This window comes from Fopius arisanus, unplaced genomic scaffold (genome assembly GCF_000806365.1).
Source record: "Fopius arisanus strain USDA-PBARC FA_bdor unplaced genomic scaffold, ASM80636v1 scaffold00004, whole genome shotgun sequence".
In the NCBI taxonomy this organism is placed as follows: Eukaryota; Metazoa; Arthropoda; class Insecta; order Hymenoptera; family Braconidae; genus Fopius; species Fopius arisanus.
This window is the reverse complement of record NW_011887743.1, coordinates 1716261-1743836: the sequence shown is the minus strand read 5'-3', so window position 1 is coordinate 1743836 and position 27576 is coordinate 1716261. Positions and strand designations below refer to the sequence as shown.

Genomic DNA, 27576 nt, shown 5'->3' with positions numbered 1-27576 from the left:
TTTGTATACGATAATTATTAAATGTCTTTTGATATGAGAAGAAATAAAGATGTAACATTTTACAAGCAGTGAGTGTCGATTGGCACAGACAGTGTGGCTGGGTTAAGGCACATTGGGTTGATTAATTTATCCGCAGTACCATCCAGCATTAGCCATCATAAAATATCATTACATATATTTTTTTTAAATCCTTCTCATCGTCGTCAAATTAATGAAATTGGTAAAGAAATATTTGTTCCCATCCGCCAAACAGATATTTTATCTGATAACGTAGAATAAAATATTTCGCGAATTTAATACACCGTCATTACAATGACAAAACGAAATTTTCAATTTTTCAAGTAAAAATACGTCATCTAATTATAAGAATATTTTATAATCACTCAACTATTCTTTATCTCCCATCAATTTATCATTTTAATTTAGTATTCCCTCGTCAGATGACGAGTGAAAATTTCTTTTACGATATATCGATTTATTTTTTGTACGTCAGATGACTAATTACTTTTTCTTTTCGCATAAAAATTTACCTCTCTTACCTAGTGTTTTGTTTTTTATTTATTAGTAAAATACGTTGTTTCAATAATTTCTCTTATGTTCAATCGCTATTATTTTTTCATTTTTTCATTCTCGTGAGCATTGGAGTGTGAGTGGCAAATTGAGCACTTCTGCTCACAAGGGCTTTGTAAAATTCGCTGGGAACATTCCCTTCTCGTTAGTGCCCTCTTTCACCCCCATCAGCCAGCCCTCCTCCTGCCACAATTGAAAGAAATTTAAAGAATTTTTTTCCTAGAATTACCACTTCGATATGTCAAAATTATTCCATTACGTGTCTGTTCAACACAAATAATCATTAAAATTAAAATTAATCATTAAAGTCAATTCCCAAGGATTTATGACCCTGAAGTTCCCTGAAAATAATCTTTATCAGCGGATGTCAGGGAAAAATCAAGGAATTCTAAAATTTCAAATTTTGTTTTTTTTTATGAGAAGAGATTTAATGGTGATAGTCACCAATTATATATAAAAATATAATTTCACGGGTAAGTTTAATGAAATATTAACTTTCAAAAGCAATTAACAGTGGATATCTAGCTTTGGAATTTATTTAAACATTTTTTTTCAAATGTATTTCACTATCACCATTAGATTGAGGTAAATTCTCCCGGTGACATTGTTTAAATAAAAAAAAATCAATTCCAAAATTAAATATCCATTGTTAATTGCTTTCAAAAGTTAATATTTCATTAAACCTCCCCTTGGAATTATATTTGTATATAATTGGCGCCTGTCACCACTAAATCTCTTCTTTCTAAAAAAAAACAAATTTAAAATTTTTTAATTTGTCAATTTTTCACATTTTTCACAGAGAAACATCCGCTGATAAAAATTATTTCCAGCAAACTGCAGGGTCATGAGGATTTCCCTTTTTATTTAATTATTTTGTGATTAATTTGTCGAATTTGTTGATGAACAGACCTTGTAACTGATTTTGACCCATAAAATATCTGGATTAATTAGAATATAGTACCAACCTGCTCCTCAGGGTCGTCGTACTCCACCACTCGTATTATCTCCCCAACATCAAAAGATAATTCATCAGCATCTTCACGATTGTATTTATAAGTGGCTTTCACCCTGTACAGAACACCTGGTGGCAAATTTTCAGTGGTAGCTCCTAGGGAAAAATTGGTACCATTTTCATATTCCACGTCTAGAACGATTCAATTTTAATTATTGACATTAGCGATGGACTAATTAACATTCTACATCTATCTAAAACCTTTGAGGGGTTTTAGACTTAATCCTCAATTAGATAAATTATTTTTTCAATCCAAACGCACAGGATTAATTTACAAAAGCTGTAATCAATACGCAAAAGTCCACCTCTAATTCGTTATGAAGAATTTTCGTTGAGTTATACCAATATTCAATTAGATAATCAATTAATTATATATAATTACGATCTCGATCAATTGATAGAATGAAAAATATGCAGTTAATTAATTCATCTCCTTTTTTTGGATATAGAGATATTTATTAATGATTTATTTGTTTATTCTAATTGAATTAAATTTAATTGAAAATCAATAATTTCAGTGTAAGTGATAAATAAATTTGTCAGCACTTCTTACCTGTCGGTATGTCGTACAATTCCTCAACTCTTTTAGCCGGTTGCACAGACTGAGGTGAGGATTGATTATTGATTGAGTTATCATTGCTGTTAGAATTACTATTTGCATTGCCATTCAACTGAGTCGTTGGCGACGTCTCTCCACTCTCAACAGTCGATTCTTCATCAGCTGCAACACCCAACAAGCAAAATCCACTCAACAAACAATAACCGCACCACAAGTCATCGAAATTACGTCAATATTTATTATAATTCATTAGTGATTAAGCAAGTACCAATTAGACGTTCATTAATCGCAAAAAAAAAGAAAATGCATTCGTAAAGCAGAAAGATTATTAAAAGTGAAAACTCACCGGCTGAAATATTGTTCTGGGGCGTCGGTTGCGTGTTGATTATCAATCTTCAATTAACAAAAACGTAATTAATACTTTAACAAATTTATTATTACTGGATTTCACAGAGAATAAATAGAATAAATAGAACTTACGATGAGTTGGCGTTCGGTGATTTTGGTGATGGCAAATCGGTAATCTTCTTCAATGTGTAAGAACCTCTCTGACTGTCATTAGCCAATTTGTCAACGATTGCTTCTAATTCCGAGAAAATCTGTAAAAAATACAATATAATTAATAAATGAGAGAGAGAATAAAATAGAATTTTATGTTTTGATCATCAATCAATTATTTCTCCAATTTTTTACCCACTATCTCATTCCCTCCAAGTACTTGTTACTTCATATTTTATTTATCAATTACCTTTGCACTCTCTGCATGAAATACATTTTCAGCAGCGAATAGAGTCTGTAGATTAGTAACAAGGAATAAAACACGAGAGTCATGAAGTGCTGGCAATTCGTCGTGCAACTCTGAATTCAATTGCTCATACGTTCGTTTAGCCTCTTCCAATAATTCCTTTCCCTTCGACACCTTCAATTCATCCCTTTTCTTTGGATTACACTGTAATGACTGAAAACTGTGCCTCTGACTGTCGTAATCCACAAGTTTACGTCCACGTTTATCTACTTTTTTCTGCAACAATCAGAATTTATCACTAATCATTAATAGAATTCGTTCAGCGAAACCAGAAAAATTCTATGTCAAAACAAAAATTCATTTATCATAATAACACTAAATCAATTCTCACCAAACAACACTAATTAAGTAAATTAATAGTAATTCGTAATTCGTCTTTAAGTCATGAATAACAATAACAATTTATATATTAATAATAATTGTATGGATTATATGAAAAATTATGAAATTATGAAAGGAATCCCTTTAAAAAAAATCCAATGTGACATTTTTTGAAGCCGGTTTATTCGATATATAAATATTATATATATTTATATATATTTACATATATTTATATTATTTTTATTATAAAATTGGTTCCTTGGGGACATTTCCTAAGGGAAAGCTTCAAAAAACATTCCATCGGACATTTTCATTTCATAATCTCTCTGATTCTAGTTCAGAGTCTGAATCTGATTGTTTGAATTCCAATTCTTATATATTTATCGTTGAAAAATAAAATGTAGTAGCACCCCAAAAGTAACAATAGGCGTGTTCGTCTCTGGTGACTGATAAAAATGATAAATAAATGATAAAACTTACTCTCATCTCCGGAAATTGGCTCTGATATGTGTTGAGTGGTACGAGTACTTGATCCGCCAATTTATGAGTAAAATCTTGCCACAGCATATCCAAATTCTGTGCTTGAACGTATAAAAGATCATGTCCAGTCCATTGGCTGTCATAAACCTCATTGAGTGTATCCATAAGCGTCTTTGATGCTGTTTGTACAGCTGAGGTCATGAAAGAGAATAAACATTTGATGAATAAAGATGGAAGCAATTCCAACACAAGTACCTATAATAATTGCCTAACAGCTTGGCCTTTTCACCACTAAAATGTCACGAATTGCCACGTGAATGGCTCTACAATTTCTCTCACATCTCGCGTGTTTTTTTACTGTACAATCAAATTCACTGGATAAACAGAGAATTTTTTTGTGTATCAAAATGTCTATATCATCGGTTTCTCTTACGCTCAAGGAAACGTAATCATGGGACATTCGAGTAAAAGTTGTTCGATTTTTTTGGACTAGTTGGAGTGGACCTTCACCTGTCCCGATAAGTCATTATTGAATTCAATTTTTTAAGAGAAACTATCAACTTTTACAAAATTCTAAAGAAAATGGTAATTAAAAAATGATGAACTCTTTAAAAATTTATAATCCCAGAATTTTCTATCGAATCAATCGAAATTATCAATCAATTCTCTAATTACGCAATAAATATAATATTTTTTAAATTACTAAATTATCCTTTTGTCAAGTAAATTAATTACTTCCTAGACAAAAATAATAATTAATATAAAAAATCGAAAGAATTGATTTTTGAGATATCACTCTAAAAATTCATAAATTCATTAACCAAAATCTAATTTCATTAGTTAAGATAAATTAGAGGCATTTGTTTATTTAATCTCCTAAAAACGCGACTTTAAAAACAACCAATCATTCAATTACCGATGGATAAATAACCGGTAAAAAATATCGTGGAACCAGTATAAATAAATAGTCCAATAATTATCTTCACCGGTATCTAATACCGCCAGTAACTAGACTGAAATACCGCAGAAATTATGATGGAATTATGCGGGTACGTATCGAAGGGGAAAGTGGTAGCACGATCCTAGATGAACGTACACCAACCACAATTACTCCCCTATTCTTCCTCTTTCCTGAATCGCATTATTCCAATCGCAAAATAAAATAAAAATAAAATAATCATTGAATTCCCTCAAGAAGAAAGCGCGATATTCACCTGATAATTATATTAAGATTATATTAAGATTATATTAAGATTATATTAGATAATTTAATTAAATTACCGACTAAAAGACTAAAGAGACTAAAAATTTCCATGAATTTATCTGTTAAACAATTACCCTAAAAATCGTGGGATTGATTGATCAATTGAATGACTTGAGAATCGAATTGATTAAGTCATTGGAATTGGGTCAGTCTGACGGTGAAATATTTTTTTTCTTATTTTTTTAGTCGACATTTTTCGTTATTACAATTTTCAGACGCAGTCGACTCGTATTTCACGTTTAATTTTAATTTAAGTCTCGCTCTATAAATACACTGGGTTTACCTAGGATAGTTATGCGGAGAAGATACAATGATTCTAGTCCACCTGGAGGATTCATTGGATGTGTAACCGTTAGAGAAACCCAGGAATAATCCCTGGGAATTCCAGAGACTGAGAATTATCATTCAATTTGTGGTAGAGCATGGAATTTAGAATTGAAACTAGCAAAAAATTATTCTGGAACTTCCGAGGAATTTCTCCGTACAATCCCTTCGTTCTTTCGTGCTTAATTAATTAAAAAAACCATTAACCTAACGCTTTTTTGTTTATTTAACATGTCTCGCACGCGCAGGGAAAATTGCACTCGTTTTTTCCACTCACGAGTTCACGTCAATTTTTTATAATTTATTCTTGATTATTTGAGATATAGAAAATCGGTTTCGTTCGATCACTTGGGAATTTGATGCTCTGAAAGTTCACCGCAATTTTCCAGATTTATTTATTTATTGATAGAATTATTTTATTCATAACTCACAGCGAACACATCTTATGTAGTTGTTGAATTCCTTCTGGAGTTTATTCGCAGCGCTTTGTTGTCTTGTGAAGTTCTGCAGGTGCTCGTCGAAAATTTCATCTGCAGTTCTGTCGACTTTTCCCAAATTCTGAAGAAACTGCAAATTAATTAAATAATAAACTCATTAATAATTTATAATCCCTCAATTTTCATGTGACAATTCATTTTTATTTCAAAAACAAATAAAAATTATCAATAGATTCCCAAATTATTCAATAAATATTAAATCGTTCAATATAAATTAATAATTACTCATTATTATTATTATCACTATTTTTTTTCATTAAAAAAAAAATTTTCTAAATTTTTTTTTTTTCAATTTTATTATTGCTTATTATAATTATTCATTAAATAGAATTTAATCAATTGATTAATCATTATTTAAATTTTTAGTCAGGACACATGATTGCAAATTTTTTATAACAAATCCTTGAGTGGAAGGGCTCTTCACCGGATTTAATGATAAAATAAAAAAAATGGGAAAGTCCCTGAGGGGATTATCACCGACGGTTCTACCAGAAAATACCCAATCAACTTTCTTTCGACGTTTAACCACTTCCTGTTTGCATATTCACCATAACTCCGTATCTAATAGACTGTGAAGCGATTTACTAATTTTTTTTTCATTTCTCTTATCATCACCGACGGGTAAATCCTCTCCCCTCGAAAATTTACACTTAATTAATTAACTTAAGACGAGATTAATTAATTAATTAACTTTAAGACGAGAATAACACACACCGATTTTACTGTCAGTCGGTGGGTGGATTTTAATAATTATAAATAATTTAAAACTAATTCGTATGTGAAGATTTGAAATCTCGTGGGCTCTGAATAATTATTGCGACATCATCCGTGAATTTTAGACCGGAGCTCTGGCCTCCAGGCGTGTCTGGATTATTTCCAAACATTTATAAATTATTCCTGAAGTGCACAGGAAGTTTAACTCGATTTAATCATCTCTAAATGCTACTTGTAGGAATTAATTTCCCTTTTATCCCGAAAAAAATTGATCTATTTATGATGATTAATAAAAATATTTTTATTGTACGAAATAAAAGTAATTGTTAAACGAAAAAAATGGAGTGGGGTATTGTTAATTAATTAGGGAAGAGTAAGATAATAAATTAGGGAATGAATATTGTGTGATTTTTGAGTATTCATTGATTTTTGGAATGAATATCCGATTTTATTTATTTCTATAAGACACAATGTGTCAATAATTTAACGACTCGATATTTCATCGATCCGTCAAGTACTTTGAATAAATTACGAGCCCCCGACATGCAACTCCGATCAATGATTCAAAGGAAAAACAATCGGTTTTAAATTCTCTTAGTCACCGATAAATGACAGCAGTGAATGATGGGATCGACGCGGGAGAAATAATCAATAAAAATTTGTAAACAAATCCACATTGCAATTGTAATGTTCATTGAATCTGAAATTGTAATTTCAATGCTCTGAAAAAATGCGGAAAACACTCGCGTTTTGCAAATTGTCAAAACCATAGGAAATTCTTAGTGAATTCTTGACGAAGAAAATCGATTGGGAAATTTCTAATTGTTTATCTTCCGGTCATTTATAAACATTTACGTGTCCCGAAAGGTAAAGATTAAGAGGCGTTGAATAGAATTAGAGACTTTAATTAGTGTTTAATGAATTTTTTAAATTGCGATTTCAGTAAGGAAGTGGGAGGATAACTAAACTTTTGCGAGACGCGTTTAAAGCCGATATTTCAGAGCTGAGAGAACGTAGCAATTTTTTCGTAGATACATTTTTTGTAGAAAAAGGTGAGAGCTAAAAAAAAGGTGTCTACAAAAATCTCGATATCTCCCTTCAATTCCGAGATATCGAGTGAAAACTGGTGTCGAAAAATAATTCACTTCTTAATCCACCACTCAGCAGATTTTCGATAATTGATTGATGACAATTGAATTGAACTTATTGAATTCCCATTCCCATTGATCCTACCGAGCCCTGAAATAAATTGAGTTACTGTGGATTGACCGAGGGGACTCAAGTTTAAGTTGATTTGACGTTGGAAATAATCGAGAGTTACCGGCAACTTGTAACGAGAATTTGCACGCGATAAATCATAACTTCACGTGCAGAATTCAAAAATAGAAGAGTATATTAACTAACACAACTGCAAAAGATTAATTAAACGTCCAACTGCATCGCAAACCATTTGATCCCCAAGAAAAAAAAAATATTCAAAAATAGACAAAACCCAATACTTCAAACAATAAATAATAAACAATTGATTTCTACTATTTATTATTATTGTTTATATAGTATTATTTAAATATTATTTAAGTTTGATGATCATTTTTTTAATTATAATGAATTCCAGTGAAGAAAAGAGAATAAAAAAAAATCGATAAAAAAAAATAAAATTAATTAGATAAATGAATAAACAAACGCTAACAATCGATTATTATTATTGATTCCTATTTCTTAATTCAAAGCACTAACTTATAATAATAATTTTATATATTTATATCTATATATATTTTTTTTGTTTTAATAATATTAAAATAAAATTCAATTTCTACATAAACAATACGTATTATTATTTATTATTATTGTTTATATATGTGATATGATATTATTGAAATATTATTGAAATTTGGTGATAATTTTTAAAATTATAATTAATTTCCGTGAAGAAACGAAAATAAAAAAAAATTAGAGAAAATACCAATTTTTTTTTTTCGATTTTTTTTTGTTATTCAGTGAAATTTATTGGGAAACAATGAATTCGTAAGGTGATAGGATAAAAATGTGAAATCGAGCTTGAGGTTTTATAGAGAGTATGAAATATTCCGTTATGCACGAGGCACGACCTCGGGAAAGTTAAAAGTTCCGAGATATCGGCTATTTTGCCCGCAGAAATTCACCAGTTGCTGCAATCAATACCAAGATTATCCATCTTTGCACTGATTACACCTATTAAAACGTTGGATATCCCGACTAGTTGCATTTAAATTAACGTGCCAGATAAATACACGATGTCGTTTAAGGAAATGGTGATACTGCACTATTTTTATGTAGAATTTATCTGCATTTGTAATTATATTTTTCTGAGAGTCGAGGCATAACAAGTGGCACTGCCACTCGTATGAGGGTTATTAGATGATTTTAATGCACCGCTGGATTTTTCGAGAGATTTATATTCGAATATATTTGAATGCCTGTGCGCATTGAAAAATGTGAATTGAAATTTCAAAATTTTCAAATTCATTTCAACTAAAAATTTAATTCCTAAATCATTGAATGATTATGATTGATGATTAATCAGTGAATTCATCCATTAATTGATTGGTTTATCAATTTTTTATATATGAAATATATATATTATGAATATTCATAAATATGAAATCGATTTTACAGATGATTTTGTAATCAAAACAATTATTCATTCAATTTAATAATATTAAATCGTCAAAATTCTGACAGTGCTGTTGACGAATGCAATTACGCAATTATAATAATTATTAGTAATAATTAATTTGAGGTGTTAATTATTTCATTAATTGTTTAAACCAACGGGTTTCGACTCAACTTTCATTGCTCCCAACGATTTCTTAACGTTCTTTGTATATTGTCGTATATATTTTCGACAAGTGATTATTAAACGCGAAGTATTTTATACCTCAGTTCTTTATCATTTCATCTCCTCTTCCCGACTCTTTTTTTCCAATTTTCCGAGGCTCGACCACCCAAAAAGAAACCTCAATAAAAATCGGTGGTCAATGAAATCTACAAAATTAATTTTTCCGTTCAATCGTCAACCATCATGCGTTCAATACTTCCTTAAGATCTAATAACTCCTTAAGAATCGAAAGAATAATATCAAATACAAAGATCTTAGATCTTAGAATACTCTAGATTCTTCCTTGAGATCTAATAACTCCTTAAGAATCGAAAGAATAATATCAAATACAAAGATCTTAGATAAGATATACCGTGGGATCCATTCAATGATTAATTATTATTAATCTTTCCCTCCCAAACATAACTGATATATTTAATTTGTGGCTGAGCAATACCGTGACGCTTGCAGCAATTCAAGAGGAAAAAATATATTCCTGCTTACAGGTGTAAGTTATGTTAAATGGTTAACGGTAAGTTCAATGGAAGTGTTCGACGAACAAAAACACATTGACCTTCGCGAATTGATGAACTTCAAATAACGTGAAACAACGGTGTGGAAAGCCCCACATAATCGTAATTTAAAATTTAAGTATTGGAAGATCTTAATTATCCAGCTCTTCCGGAACAATAATATTATTGAAATTGTTAATTATCCTAAGAATCCAACAAATATGGATTTTTCGGATTAAATTACTTTAATTAATGAATTTTAAATTAATTACGAATGTCAGGGGAGTAATTCTTTGGAAGTAATTGAGTCTAGAATGAAATATTTCACCAAAAAAAGCCGCAAATGTGGGATCTTAGAGATTTAAATTGTTTATATTTGAAATTTAAATAGTTATTTTCTATTGGTGCATGAAAATGTCAAAGATTAGTGAAAGCTGCGAGGAAATGAATAATTTTTCATAGCAATTCAATCCTAAATTGGTTTTCACAGCTGTGCGTGTCTCAAAAGACAAGTCTCTAATGCATTCTGATGAATAACTCTTTCTTTCTAGTATTGTAATTTCATACGTTTCACTCGAATGAGATTAATTTAACGTTTTAGATTTCCTTGACGCAGATCCGGTCGAAATTTCATCTTACATTGTGTGGGAAGTAACACTCGGTGAACGTAAATAGACTGAATACTTCAATCATTACCATTGACTTTAACGTCATTATTTCCAAGATCGAGTCTAATTCTCAGAAAATCAATATCAACCTCGCAGTTAAGAATAAAAAAAAAAAACCTCGCAGTTCTCACACTCCATTTTTCCACTTTAAAATACCAGGAGTTACTGAATAATAAATTACCCTCGATTAATAAAATTTTTTATAGAAATGACCTATACCTTTTTTTATGAAACCCTCTAATCTGTAAATTATTGATCTGCATTTGAGGAATTATTACCGTTATCTTCTCATTTTTATGTTTTTCATAAATTTATGGAATACTCTAGATTTTAAAACCCATGATTTTATTATTATTTAATTCCTCACAAATTTTCGTATCGACACGTTTATTTATTTAAATTTTTCCTGAAGTTTTGCGAATTTTTAATAAAAAGCTATATTTTAAAAATAATTATTAACGAAATTAATTTCAATTAATTTCAATTAGAATCACTATAAGCGGTTAATTAAATACAGTTGATTTTTAAAAGTCAATTAGATCAAATCTTTTTTATAAATTTGTGCGAAAACTTGAAAATTTGGAAGATATCGGCAATAATTTCTGAAATTCGCTGTCCACGTCTCGATTCGAAAATAGAGCGGGTCCTAGCCCCCAGTTCTATTAAAAGATTTTCAGGCAAATGACGCGTTCTACCTAAGAGCCTATAGAGTCGGTAGTTACGTCTATTATTGTGCAACCCGTACGACCTGGTTCTGTCTTCTTCCAGACAAAAACGACATTTTTCAAATTATCTGCATTTCTTTTAATAACCATTTCCCTAAAAAAATTATCCTCCCAAAAAAAACGGACGCTACCACCCTTTATTTTTGATTGCGAAATGTTTGTATTTAATATTAATTCAAGAATGGAATGTCGTGAATTAAAAGAAAAGAAAGATTTCATCTGATATCGTCATGGGTTCAAATCCAAGCAGCGACATTTTTTTTTTCTGTTTTTCCATATAAAATTCATTAATTAAACAACAAATATGACAGCAAAACGTTGAATTATAATAATAATCAATAGAATAAAGAGAACTTTTTTTTTTGTTTGTGTCTGCCAAGCTCTCCTCCTCCGCAAATGATGGAGAATTTTAGATATTATGATAATTTTTTTTTTAAATCGTAAACGTCAGGATTATTTTTCTGTGTGTGTATTTGGGGATTTAAACGAGAAAACTAGTCGCGTGGGGATTGAATTAAAGCTTTGATAGCTACGGGGAAATAGCATCATTCTAAAAAGATATATTTGAAATGAGTTGTCGTCTGGGACTGAAAAGATTGATAAAAATTCCATGAAGAATTCTGCACGCTTTGTGCGTGAAACCGATAAGATAAATTTTGTTTTATTCTTTGTTTAATATCATAACGCAAAACCGGAAGAAAGAAACCTTTCATATGAGCATCTCGTGGCATCGATATATCAGCTCAATTATCTCATCGAAACATTAATTATGACTAATGACACTGTCAACAATTTAGTCCCAATCTAATCATCATTTTCGATTATGAGTCTGCATTAATTCCGATTGAAACCTAAATTCTCCATTCATCTTTCATAAATAAAATAATTCAATTCGCTTAAAAAAAAATCAGAAGAGGTATTTATAATAAAATTTTAGAACTATTGCGATCTATTTTACAGAATTATCAGAACTATCTTCAAAACTGGAATAAATGCATTTTTTTTTCGGGCCGATTTTTAGCCGATATCTCGAAAATGAAGAGAGATACCGATATTTTTATGGATACCTTTTTTATAGCTCTCGATTTTTGCTATGAAAAATGTTGATAGAAAAAAATTGCTAGGGCTGTTCGGTTCCGAGATATCGGCCAATTTTTAGGGCAGCTGACCTTAAGAAAATCGATGTTGAATTGGATGGTAGAATTATAAAGGGACCACCAGGAAGAGGGAATTGGAATGTTGGCTCGGAGTTCGGACATCAACCTCACTTGCGGCCAACAGCCCAACTCAGCCAATCCCTATGTACAATCCATGAACCGTAATTCTTGAATATCCCGTATCGCTCGATGTACGGTTCCCACCAAAAATCACATTTTTAAAAAAACTTCATCACACACTTCACAAAATTCTCCACCAATTTTTCATCTCTAAATTCACGAAAGTCTACGATAAAAAATATTGCGCGATTACTTTATCCATTTTCAACATACACTAATTTTTCACGAGAACTGTATAAACAAATTCCCTTTATTTATTAAAATATAGAAGAATATAAAGCTCTAAAATTTTTTTAGAATTTTTCTAAAATTATTATCAATTCCAGAAAATATAACATGAATTGAGAAAAATTTGTAATTAATAAAACGAATGAATAATTAATAATTATTATGATTATTCCAGATGTTAAATAAATTTTGTCAATCATGAAAATCAATATTCAATAGTAATTAGTAAAAACCGACGATTACTTCTCCTAATGAGTTTAAGTAAACGATTTTTCAAGTGCAATTATTTATTAATTTATTGTACATGAATAATCAATAGATTCAGTGAATTATTCATGTTGGTGATTTAATTATTCATCCGCGTTAATTACCTCCCCCCCCCCCCCCCAAAAAAAACGATGTGTTAAGGGCGACAAGGGTGTCCGAATATTTTCCTCGTAATTAACTAATTAATGAGTAATAAACAAGTAGCTATTTATCTCAGTGATGCAATCACTGAAGAGTAATCATCATCGGTTATTATTCCTCAAGACGTCATTCATGTAATAATGATTGCAGTCATCAAGCAAAATTCAAAGAAAAAAAACAATAACAAAATAATTCACTCGTAGATTCATCAAGTATTTATCGAATAATTTGTTCATAAAAAATATAATATCCAATATGAAATTATAAATATAAATTAATATTTTCATTCATTCAGTGAATAATTTTCAAAAAATTTCAACAATTCTAATAACTTTTTGCATTATTATCAATAAATTCTATTTTTACTAAATATTTACTAGATTAATTAAATAAATGATAAAATAAATAAATAAATTTAATTCTTCATAAAATCAAGGGATTCGTTAAAATTTTTGTTTAATCACTCGTTTAATGAATTAATTAAAAGAATATATTCTGTTTTGACGGTAAAAATATTTTGTTATTAAACAATTATTAATTAATCAGAGAAGATTGAAAAAACATGGCGTTACGGCACTCCCTAATAAAAACTATTAATGATTAACCCACATACAAATAAGTTAATTAATAAATCCCAAGTCCGCCGTTATCCGGCGATGGAGCGAATAAAATAAAACATGGATAACAGGATTTCAATGAAAATTCTCATCTCGACTGCCCTAAAACGTTTTAAACCGTAACAGGTAGTGAGCATTCGCCGGATCGAATAGATGATCTTGATAAAAAAATTGAGGTACAGGTGGAGTTTAAAGACGCGACATACATAATAATAAAAAAAAAATAAGAAATAAACTTATGCGGCATTAATTTTTTCTTTTCACCAAAGTGGTCATACACATCTGGGAATATATCTTTGGTGGGTTCAAGATAACGGAACTCATTGCGTTTATATCCAACACTGGACACCACGGTATGTCCCGTTTCTTACTCCCGAGGACTCAAAGAATCCCCAAAACCATTCACTCAGTCCTTCCTTATCAGTGATAACACAATTATTAATTATCCCTCAAATATTCGAGTCAATGTACGCCCGGAAAAATGACTGAACGCGCAAGTGGTAAGTGAATTTTTTAAAAATCCATTCCAGTTTTTCGACGATTTCTCGGAATTGAGGAAAAATTATGAATTTTTTGTGGACACCTTTTTTGTAGCTCTCATATTTTTCTACGAAAAATGTCTCTAGGGAAAATTCGCTGTGTTCTTTCTGTTTCGAGATATTGACTGAAAACTGGCGGAGAAAAAAATTCACTTAGTGTAGTTTATCATTTGATGATTAAAATGGTAATTAGAAGGTTTCGAGTTAATTATGGGATGATAAACGTAATCGCGGGGTTAGAAAGATAATTAAGTGTAATTTGTGTCATTAAAAATTATAGTACGACACGGGAAATATAAATTTGGAGATTGAAACTCGTAAACTGTCAAAATGAAAAACCTGAATTATCATTTTAAACAAATCAACAAACGTTAATTAAAATAAATAATTGAAAGAGGAGAATCGAATGGGTAATTCACGTTTCAAAATTCTTGCTCTAGAATTATCAATTATAAGAATTATGAGTGAACGTAATTATCTTTACGATTATTTTTCCACGCGGAAAAAAATTATGGAAGAAAATCTTTCCACCATTTTCACATTTAAATCTTGAATTTCTGAGGAGATGAAATCTCAAGATGAGACAATTAAACCTTCAAATGACTTCAGGGGAAAGTAAAGATGATATCCAATTATCGAATTGAGGATGTGATAAATATATGAACTGTGGGAATGTGAAAGGTGTCGTGCACTCACTTTTAAAAAATAACACTAGAATTTTCAAATGAAAATTATAAAAATTATCAACAATGAAAAAGTTGCATGAAATATCTAGCCAATTTTTTAATAAAAGAATGATTTTATATCTTGATTATTCAAATTATTCCGACAAACTATTATCTACATTTGTTTAATTCCTTCAATTATTTATTTCATATTTCCTCTTAAGAAACATTCGGGGAATAATTAAAATTGGAATAATAAATTATTAAAACAGAATCTCTATCTAATCTCATTAAAGATTCTGGTAATTAATAAAAAAAAAAAAGAATAAATAAAAAAACGAATGATAAGAAACAAAAAATCAATAGCTTGCCAGAATTTTATAAAAAAAATGAAAAGGGGGATTAAGAAAAGATTGTTGAAGGGAGTCATTAAAAAATGCAGAATCATTTGAAGTTTATAATTATCATAAAAACAACTGATTGTAATTAGTTTTCTATTTAATTACGTATTGTTAGATTCCACCAAACACGTGCCAATTCAATTGTTGAAAACTTTCGCCGAGAAACTTTCTCAAGACTCAATCACCCAAAATCAATCGACTTGAAAAAACAATTCCCAATTTCAATGACTCATCATCAAATTCCTTTAATTAATTCCACCAATCTGACAAATGTCCAGCAAATTTATAAATGATAAATCAATTCTTTAACCGTTCTTAGTCAAGATAATAAATCATTTTCATTTTCCAAATTTTCACTCAGAGTTTCACCGGAGATAATCCGTAAAGATGAAGAGAACTGGTATATAATAAACATGTACTGATAAACAGTAGGTGATTGTGTACGTGTATCAGTTTCTTTCCATTTATTTAATGACAATTCGTTGTTGCAGTCGTTATCACTGAACATGAGGTTGTCATGATGAGTTATAGGCACTTTACTTTCAAGTAGTCATGAACTTTTCAACTAATGACCGCCAATATTCAAGTACTCTGACCTTGATTCATTTCAATGACCTCAAGGACGGAATATTCATCCGATAAATTCAATTTCTATAATTTTTTCATTCATAAAAATGGAGGATTCCGCTTTTAAATATCAAATTAAATTTTAGCTCAATAATATTTATTAATTATTTAACAATTTAATAAATTTTAATTCAAGTTCTTTTAATTTTTGACTCAATTGAACTTGTTGAAAATTTTAAAAATTATTTTTCTTCAATCTTAACAATCTTAATAATGAGTGTATAAGTTCTAGTTTTTATTTAAATATCAATGATTGTTCAAAACAAAAGATCCAATGCCCTTGAATTCTTTAAATGAATAAGAACTTTACTGAACGTTTTAATTTGAAATTAAATTCAATCCCTCAGAATTAAAACATCAGATGATATTGCGACTGGAATTCAAAGAATTTTCCAACAATATTAAATAAAAAAATGGAAAGTTAAACAGAATGAACAAATTAAATCAGAAATCTCTGCCAAAAGAAATATTCCAAGAGATACATATCACTCTTCTAAGATTTATCTTTAATCTAATGAAATTCTAATCCTCATTTCAGAATGAAAAAAAAAAGAATTCGTTATCATTTCCTTTTATCATTCCATTCACGATTGTAAAAAATGAATTAATCTTCCAAATGAGTCGCTTAAGATTTTCCCACAACAAAAACAGAAGGTGCACTTAACTTTTTACTTTATGAATTGTTGAGGAATTTTCAGTGGGCTTTAGATTTATGGCAAAACAAAAAGTTAATGCCAAAGCGGAAAAGGAAGAGATTCCTAAGAATTTAACGGACTGGAAAAGACATCCTGCCACTTTTTCTACGCCCACAAGTTTCAGAAATGTTTGTTAAAAAAAATTCAGAACACCAGCAAATATGTTCATTAAATCGTTTAAGATAAATGACAACATTTATAGTCAATTTTTAGCGTCAATTGAATTATTCATTCCGAATGTCTCCTTTCGCCCACGAATCGCCATATAAAACGAACTAGAATCCCATTAAAAATCCGTAAATGGTAACACGTGTCACTTCCCATGAAAACATAATGCAATTAATTTAATAAAAAATAAATAAAAATAAAAATATAATAAAATAAAATAAAATAAAAATAAATTTAATAAAATAAAATAAAATAAAAATAAATTTAATAAAAAATTTAATAAAAAATTGTCATTAAAATTTATCAATAAATAAATATTTATCTCAATAAAACTCCAACAAATTCCACTAATCAGAAAACTGAGAAATCAATTCCAATTAATTTCACAATTCACTGATTAAGAAGTTGAGTTCAATTTGTCAATCACTGCTCAATCAAATGCTAGCAAATAAATTTCATTAATCAAGACATTAATTACAACAAAGAGAACGAATAGAAGAGAAAAATGACGCGCGTCGATGGACAAATTCGTCGGGACGGAAGACTAATTTAATTATTTTACTCGAATTACCTACGACTGATGGTTAAAAAATTGGAACGTGACAAGTGACGAGGGCATCATAATAATACGACCTTCACCATTAATCTTCCAGTTTTTTTTTCAATGGTACGCGTAATGCAATTGTTCATTGATTGTTGAAAACGTGAGAACTTGGAATTAAATAAATTGCAGATGAAATTTCAGAAAAATCGTCTCGTCTTCTTCCTCTTATCTCACAATTATCCCCCTCCATTTTCATTATTCCCTCCAATATCTTAACAATTGATAATGAAAATTCATTTGTTATTCCATATTTTTAAAACAATTTTTTTGTTTAATCATAACGCGTCAAAAAATCCGACAAGTCCATCTTTTATCACTTCAGTTTTTTGAAAATATCTTAGAATTGAGAAGAGATAGCGATATTTTTATAGATACCTTTTTTGTAGCCCCCATCATTCCCCATAAAAAATGTATGAATAAAAAAATCGCTATCTCCCCCCAATTCCGAGAAATCACCTAAAAACTGATTATTGATAAATATCCGCATGAGTGTAAGAGATCTTCAATAAATAAATAAATAAAAATTCTCCATTGAAAATATAAAATTGATAAAAATTACACGACACCGTATATTAAAACTAGCTAAAAAGGCGAGGAATATCATGTATTCTTTTTATTTCCGGGAATTTTCTATTGTGAGTGGAAAAAAGTAAGAGAACAATTACGGGATGCGTAAAAAATCAATGTTGACTTTATTATTCCCCGTAAAACCGCGAATAGATTTTTATTGAACCAGGATGGTCTAGACAACTTGCCGAGAATGAAGTGACATTACATACGGGTGTAAACTGGGTCATGACCTCATTGTAAAGTACTCAAAGGCAAAAAGGTAAAAGAGTTGAAGAACTTGATAAAACAGGAATGAAAGCCCCTTATCTTCAATTCCACTTCCAACTGCATTATCACTACTAATTATAATCAAACATTTACCATTTCAAAACAAATACCAACAATAATAACTAATACTATATTGTCAGCCCCCGTAAAAAAAGAAAATTTATAAAAATATAAAATAAATCAATCAAATATTTTACTTTATATTTCCAATAAAAATTCTTGATATTCTCACTATCATAAATAACTCCACGAGATATTCTAGATGATTTTTCAACCGGAAAGATTATTGAATCATTGAATGTTTAATGTACATTGCTGTTTGTTGAATATTTAGTCAGGGTAATGAGGAATTTAAAGAGGCAATTGTTCGGTAATTAAAAAGTGTTATGACAACAGTAAAAGTTTCATAACAATTTAAAGTGGGAAAACAAATTCCCTGATGTTATCGGAGTTAAAATAAAATTCCGGAGTAACTAGAAATATTGTCTGACAGGGATAATAATAAATAATAATAATCATGATAGAAATTAAATTGTTGTACAGCTTCAGGCAACTTCACATTTCTCAATCTTCTCGACTTTTACAGCTTCCTCCCTCAAGGATCTAATTCCCAAGAATATCGTCGGGTATAAATTCAGTGGAAGAGTTGTAAAACATAACAAGTCTACTTTTCACACCTTGTTAACTACCCGATCTAGTTAAATATGTAATTATCCGGAGAGTGAGCTGTTCTCCAAGAAAATTGCAGAAGACGTCTCATGGAAATTTCCTCACCAACAAATCAACTATTTCTCTATTTTACATTTCATGTGTAACTCCATCCCTTGGTTAATAAACAAGTCGGCAACTAAATCATAAATCATCACCAATATTTCTGTTTTAGTGCCGTTCTTCGCGCGAGAATAATTACCGTAAAATTACCGAGAAAATGTGAGTGACCGGTAATTTTGACGGAAATTTTTCGGATAAATGACGGAAATTTCCATTAGTTGTTTTAGATGAATTTATTCAATGCAATATTTAACCCTGGCAATTGAATATATTTAACGATTTATTCTGTTATAACAGAAATTTCAGAAGAATTTTGACGTCACGTTGCATGACGTAAAAATGACGGGAATTTTCCTTAAAATTTCCGGTTCATTCCGCGATTTTCGATAGAAAAGAAAAGAGAAGAATGTAGAAAAAATAATAGTCCTTTAATTTTCAACTGCAACTTTAAAAGAATAACTGTATTTTTTGATAAAACAATAATAATTTAATGTTTAACTAGCAACTGTAATTGTCCGTAAATTATCTTCCCCGCGATATAATATTCTCCCTCTAGCAAATTTAACTTTTTTTTTCCTGGGAGATTAACTCTGTGCGGTAGCAGAGTGAAGGTACGAGATAAAAATGCTCAGAATTTAGACATTGAAGTCTTCCTCACCACTTCCTGCCTTATGAAATTCAGTATGCAACGGCTGTTGCACTGATACTCTTCAAAGAGACGGCAAACTCAACTTTATAGCTGTATTCTACCGTTAGACACACATCAAGTGCAAGACCTGCCAAACCAAATGAAAAAAAAAGGCCCACGGTACATAAGCTAACCCATTGGCTTAATTGCACTAAAAAAAATCATTCTGTCAATCGATTACTAAACTAAAATGCTCCAAAAATTTCGGGGCCACCAAAAGATTGAGTAAATAAATAAAATGAGTAAATAAAAAAAAAGTGAGAAAATAAAAAAAAATTGAGTGAATAAAAAAATTTTTTTTAAATTTTTTGTTCTCAAACTTCTCAGAATATATTGAAAATAAAGTAAACAATATTGAGGATAAAATATTCTTAAATATTGAATTGAATAAATTCATTTAGAACAATTTATTCAATTTAAATTTGTATTAATGGAATTTTTGACTCGATTGAAATTATTGGTCATTTAAGAAATTATTTCTCCTGACTTTTCATTATTTTAATGTTCAAACTTTTTGAGTTTAATTATAATTTTGCAATAAATGAAAATTTAAATTACTATCCATTAAAATCCGCCGAAAAAACAGTCTCTAAATAAATAAATTATACAATATAAATTTATAAATGAGAAATAATATAAAATAAATTGATAAAAAGGGATAAATCCGCGGATTATTTAAACAAATAAACGATCGGTCAACAACAATGTTGGTTTGTCAATAAAAAATAAAAGATGAAGGCGCTAAAATATTCCAATGAGAAAAAAATAACAAGGACTGAGGTATCGAAGGCATCGAATGCGAGATAAAAAAAAAATTCAAGTTTCTGTCGTGTCATAGACTTTTGCCGAGAGTCTGAATTTATATTTACACATTGAATGGCTGGAATCAAGCCAGCATCAAGAGGGATTCGAATCACAAATGTCTCGTGGATAAATTTTAACGAAAACTCTTCCCCCATCATTCCCTGGCATTCCAATACGTCATTTTTTTTTTCATCAACGAGATATACACCAAGAATTTCTCGAAACGACTTTTACTGTTTTCTAAGGATCAATCATAATGTTCTGGCTATTTGGTTTTAGTGAAAGGATCAGGAGACCTACGAGTCGTCAATCATCCTTTCAGTACTGCCTCCGATTCGTTCCTGTTTTTAGCAACAATTTGCTAAATTTAAACATTTTTTTTTCAATGATAATCACTTCAAATGCAATTTTATTTATTCTAAAAAATCATCTCTCGATCATTTTCACTGAACGGAAATTTCTCTTCCATTTATAGTGTTTATATATTTATTTATATTTCATAGTTTATTTATTTATATTCTAAAGGATTCCGTCAGGCCAAATCCGACAGTTTGAAAAATTTCTTTCAAAAAATTAGAAGAGTTCATTTTTTTTACTCAGAGGGAATGATTATTATTATCGATAACTCTCGATTAAATCGATGGAATTGCGAAATTCAAACGGCAGTGGAAAGAGCTCAATGAGACCTTTAAAACAGTCTATAATTTGTCCCCATACATTACCCCGATTGCTACGATAATTATTAATAAACCTGAATTTTAGAGGGTGACGTAACGATGAAAAACGGAACAACTCGAATAACTCTCCGAAAAAACAACTAAATTAGATAAAACTTACGCCATTTTAAAGAGCATAAAATGATCTTCAAAATGATGTATGAATATTGCTCTTTATTATCCTTAGAAATATATAAAAATTAAGTCAAAGTGCAAATGTAAGTAAAACATGAAAATCCCTATTTTCAACTTCAAACCGCGATAAACAAATAATCGACTTATTTTCTTGAAGTTTATTTACTGCTCTTTCAAACGAGTACCTAGCACTACCTGACTCCGAAAGAAAGAGAGAAATAATCCTTTAACTCCAATAATTATTCCCAATTTCAACAGAATCTCACAATTCAATTTTAATCATCAAAATATAATTTTCATAAATCATTAAAACCGATTAATCTCCCTCCCATGAAAGAATAATCCCTAAAATAATTGTTTAAATTATTAAACTGTGTTATCAGTATATTTTGATGATAAAGAGTTGAGATAAAGAGATAAAGAGTTGAAATTAAAATAAAATCATTTGAATACTTCCATTTTCCACCAGACAATTGCATTTCATAAGAGAAATTCAAGCTCGATAGATAGCAAATGGTGTTATAATCACGCGATAGTTATCACGAGTATAATCAGGTGAAAATGTTTAATGTTTATAGACTATTTTATATAGCGTTAACAACAATTTTAATGGAACGATTGAAAACGCGATCGCAATGTTTTCCATTCGAGAGCTCGATTCGAGGTCATTTGAATATGACCTTTATCGTGGTTGAAATTACCACAGTGTAGGTACTTGTTGAATAGACCACTCAACTGTACTATCAGTATAAGCACGAGACAATGGATAAAAGATTCTTGCAGCATCTCAACATTTTCTCGGTAAAATTCCACCTCAACAACGGATTCTCTCATAAAAAATAAGAACCATTTAATATTAACAATATTAATAATCGTGATAATATCGCCAATAATGTACACCAAGAAGAATTTAAATGAAGGATTTAATAAATAAATAAAAGAGTGTCCTGTAAAAGTAAACGAAAATTCGGTGGCGAGTGAATTTTACTTTAAGACCTGATAACTCGGATTTGAAGGGAAATAGAGAGATTCTTGTGGATACCTTTTCTAGGGAGAAAGATGAGATCTACAAAAAAGGTCATTATGAAAATGTCGATATCTGCCTTCAATTTTGAGATAATTGATGAAAACTCGTCAATAATTTTCAATAATTTTTTAATAAATCGAGAATTGTGGAAAAGGGGGCGCCTGAATTTTCCGACTAGAAATAAATAATTTCCCGTATCGTAAAAGCCATACGGAAGTCTGAGGTATCACCAGAAAACCGACAGGGATAGACCCGAAGCCTCGTAGATATATTTGCCTACTGTAGCCAGGGCTAAAGGAAAAGAGGAAAAAAAAGAAAAAAAAACCAAGCGACAAGTTACCCGGGACTCTCCGAGAATAGTAACGGGATGCCGAGGTAAACGAAGATCGAGAGTGGACAGTTACTGTCTAAAACACCACAAGACGATTTTCCAACGTATGTAAATGTACATATATACATCTCCGCGGATGAAATTATAAGGGAAGATTTTATTACATGGTTACACCTCATCGGCAGAATTATTCAGTCCAAATTGCGTCATTTTTCCCGGATCCATAAAATCGGAATGATTTATTCATTTATTTATTCATTTATTTTCTTAATTAATTAATTAATTAATTAATTAACTTATTTATTTATTCGGTGTAATTTCTAAGGAGAAAATTGAGTATTAGAAAATAAATCTTCCGATTTTTTGGGTAAATGAAATTGTTTGGATTTTTTTTTTCGTTATTTTATAGTTAGAAATATTATTTATATTTATATGAAGAATATCCGAGTTTTTTGGATTTCGATTATTCTAGGTAATCGGATAAATTCCTCGATTTTCTGTCCTAGTCCAGCAAGGGGAGAAATGTTCAAGGAAAATTATAAGCGAGAGTAATTTAAAATAAATTCCTATCGAAATATATCAGAAAAACCAGAAACTCCATTAAATTTTCGAGTCTGTCACTGAAAAAAGACGAAAATGTGGCATGACTGCTCCGAAAACAAAAAAAAAATAAACTGCTCCGAAATCTGTTGCATTTTCCCCGATTTCTCGAAATTAAAGAAAAATATCGATATTTTCAAAGACACCTTTTTTATAGCTCTCACATTTTCCCACAAAAAACATTAACCCAAAAATTTCGCCAAGTTCCTCCAATCCCGAGATATCGGCCAAAAACTCGTCTCGAAAAATATTCACGTACAGGAAAAATCGGTCAAATCGTTACGATCAATAATTTGTACTCCACGAGAGTAATTTTTACCGGACTTTTCTCTCAGTGTGAATTTTCCGGATTCATCGGATTGAATTTACTGAATTTAAAGGAAGTAAACGCCTTGTTCCATGTCACACACATTTTCAAGCAAAAAACTGTACAAACCGGTTAGTAAGACGGCACCCAGTCGACCCGATTATCTACCTCACTAACGGACAAATCATTTTAACGTCAATGCCACATTTTTCAGCTGAATAAAAAAGCGAAAGAAAAAAAATGAGGAAATAAATCGATTCGATGAGAGATTAGTATCAAAATATTTCAAGTATTTCTACTATTTCCGATTGTCCCCCAAAAATCGTTAAACTAAAAAAAAAAACCACTCGCATTTCCACATTTTTCCTCAATAAATTGTAATACTTAATCTTTTTTTATTGTCTTATAACAAATATTTATTGTATTTTATATGGAGAATCGTATTTGAACCAAAACGATTTCAAAAAACATGAAAATGAAAATGAAATTAAAAAATTACGAAATTATCATTTCATTTAATAAACTTTCCTCTAGCTCAATTCCACTGACTATTAGTATTAATATTATATCAATATTAATTCTCATTGTCATATTTTAATTGATATGTACATCTTGATGAACATTGATATATTTATTAATAATAATTATTATTAATCTATATTAGGGTGAAAATAGACAAGAAATTTTTTGAGTTTTCCATTTTTTCATTTTTTCATTTCCATAATTTCTGGTGTTTAAATCATAAAAAAAAGAGAGGTAAACGCTTATATAAATAATTGAAAATTAAGCGGGAAATTTGAATTTTTCAACTAGGAAATCCCTACAAAATAACGAAATATATGTCGTTGTTGCCTCCGCCCCACAAAATATTTTATTTATAAACATTCCGAGCGAAAAAATATTATTTTTCATTTTCTTAAGGTGTCGTTTATTCCCTGCCCCCGCATTAATATTTATCAGTATTTCACTGTTAATTATTCAAGGTTGAAATCAATAGAGCTAGACAAGAAAAAAATATTTGAATTGAGCAATCCATCATTAGCCTATCTATTCATCAATTAATGACAATCCAAAAATGTCGAGTGTTTATCAAAGGTGCGGTAATGTATTTCACTGACATATGACTCACAAACAACCGCACCTTCAATAAACCCACTAAAAAGAGTCTCTTACGTACTCAACAATGACACAATTGGCGGCATATAATTATGATAATTCCCAAATAATTGATCGCATCCCACTATTTTGTTTTAGAATTCCAGAAAAATCCATTGACTGTTTTTCACCCCAAATGCCACAACCAATAGAATTAAACCTGTAATCTTCTCTCCCCCTCTCCCCCATTATTTATAAATTATAACTTATAGATTTATTAATATTGTCATTAATCCCTACCCAGAAATTTTTGTCACGCTTTTACATTCGCTGACTGACTCTTTAGACTTTTCCCCTTCATAAACATCAATCGAGCGGGTGTTTAACACTTGAATACAGCACGCTATTCTACTGAGAAATGTTAACCGTATTTGGATTCTAGTTTGTACCAGATAACTCAGGGATAACGAGTACGTGCACTAGGTTTTGCAGACCTCATTTTCCCGGGGGTCCAACGTCTCTGACAAATTGTTATCTAACTGATAATATTCACCAAATGTTTCTTCTGGGATTTCAATGTCGCGAAGTCTTCAATACCACGAGATAACTTATTATTCTTACTAAATCTCATTTTGTTAAATAAAAATTATTATGCAATTACTCAAATTCACGGAATTTAAATAATTGTACTATTTTTATTCAATTATTTCTCATTGCAACTTCAATTAATAATAATAATCACAATAATAATCCTATTATTGTTATTATTATTATTGTTGTTATTATTATTGTTATTAATTTAATTTGCAATGAGAAATAATTGAATAAAAAGAGTATAATTAAATTAATAATCACAATAATAATCCGATTATTATTGTTATTATTAATTTAATTAATGAATTTGTTAATAACAATTCTGGTATTTTTAATAATTTCGGGGGCATTCAGTCGATGACGATCTCCTTTCCTCAAAAAATAGAACAAGTTAGTGGGTGGACGCTATTTCGGACAATATGCCAACGCGAAAATTTCACCCCTCAAAATATCTTATCTCTAAAGTCATCCAACAATTTCAATCGATTAACTAAACTGCATCATCCCGAAATGAGAGATAAAAATTTGATAAACCGAATAAAAAAAAAAAGTACACGTGCATTTGGTCTCGAGCATCACGACAGACAACTTGTCAGTATTGCATAAGTAATTGTCATTTAAAATGAAACTCTGGGCTCATAATAGGTGTGCACCAGAGGTTTGACGATTATGTAATAGAATTTGTGCGAGTGAATAGCGAGTGGAGGTGATACGCAGATAAATTGCAATTGTAAAATAATTACAAAAAATCTATCGAGTGATTAAAAATCTAGGGTAACTCCATTCAGTAATCACCTCAAGAAGCTCAAGGGCTCGTTCAAAAGTTCATGTTAATCCGGTCAAGTGTTGGAATTGCAATGATAAGATTTTGGAAAATAACAACAAATTGTGGAGCTTTTAACAGACAAGAGGTCGCCGGTATGTCACGCGGTTTTCAATGACTCAATTAAACGTCAAATATTTACAATGGTGGAAGTATTTACGGAAGTGAAATCTCGATTAATTCGAGATTTTAATGCCTCCCCTTCGATGGTTTTTTTGTTTAATTGTTGTATATATTGATAAAATTGGGATGCACTAATGAAAGGCATGCAAGTCACTTGTATTTGAAGTCTTACCTTCTCTTTAGCCCTGCCGGCATGTTTTTGCACTGTCTTTGCGATTAACGCACTCTTACTCTCGGCCATTTTTTCCAATATATTATTTAATTAAATTAGAAAATAATTTAATTGTTCGGTTGCACGATAACACGACAGCAGCTCCTGGTACTGATCCGAGGGAAATAATCTTGATCACCACTATTACTTTATTTTGAGTAAAAAAACTGTTTTTATCTCCAATTTACTGGGAACTCCTGTCAGCACTCACACCAATCACGCACTGAATGCATTTCTGAAAATGCTCAGAACACTAGACACCAGTTGTAGCAGCCATTTTGTTATTATTTTACACATTTAACACTACGTGCAGCACTTGGTAGACGCGGTGACGCCATTTTGTTCTGATAAAACAGGGAGACGTCAAATCAGCAACTGTTTTTCGTTTCAATTCACAAAATAAATTCTCCATGATACACCACTGGTTTTAATTTATTGAATTAATAATTAACAACAACTGAAACAAAAGAAAAATGAAGGAATTAATGCGAGAAATATTTTTGGAGTTGTTCTTTTGACTCTCGTCGTTGCGTCAGGCATTGGCGCAATTATTCAAATGGTTTTTCGACACTTTCGTTAAATCCATATTTAGCAAAAATTAGTTGAAAATAATATTGTTTTGAATTAATTTTTTATTGATATTCTGAAGAAAATCTCAAAGGAAAATGACGACTTGACTTTGAAATGGAGAATATAAGAAAAATTAACTATAGATTTGTAAATGGTTTTATTAATAAATTATTCTTTCTCATATTTTGTGATGAGGATTGCTCAAAATAAACAAACTGTACGATAAAAATTTATAAATAAATAAGGGGAGACAGACAAAATAGTGGCAATTAATTACCTTTTCATTTCCTCATTTTGTTACCTCTTTTCTTCAAAAGAAAAAATAATTACAATTGACATAGTCACAGTGCGCGCAGAAAGATCAATCGAAACATAAACGTTTCACCGATCCCCAATGCCTCAAATTC

The 27576-nt window shown here is 30.2% G+C and overlaps 1 protein-coding gene across 6 annotated transcripts; it reads right to left on the bottom strand.

The window, feature by feature from the left end:
• Positions 1-26901, bottom strand: Amph (amphiphysin). 6 transcript variants are annotated; one of them, XM_011314533.1, is made up of 9 exons: positions 26561-26901; positions 5767-5902; positions 3748-3938; positions 2890-3162; positions 2622-2740; positions 2488-2534; positions 2136-2303; positions 1536-1714; positions 1-756 (listed from the first exon to the last, which is right to left on the bottom strand). In XM_011314533.1, exons 1-9 carry the CDS (start codon positions 26627-26629, stop codon positions 673-675), a joined length of 1266 nt encoding a protein of 421 aa, XP_011312835.1. In that variant the 5' UTR covers positions 26630-26901; the 3' UTR covers positions 1-672. The 6 variants fall into 6 exon arrangements, with proteins under 6 accessions (XP_011312835.1, XP_011312846.1, XP_011312855.1 ...); XM_011314544.1 differs by having other exon boundaries at positions 1-753; positions 26561-26900; XM_011314553.1 differs by having other exon boundaries at positions 1536-1678; positions 26561-26898.
• Between the last annotated feature and the right edge of the window lie 675 nt (positions 26902-27576).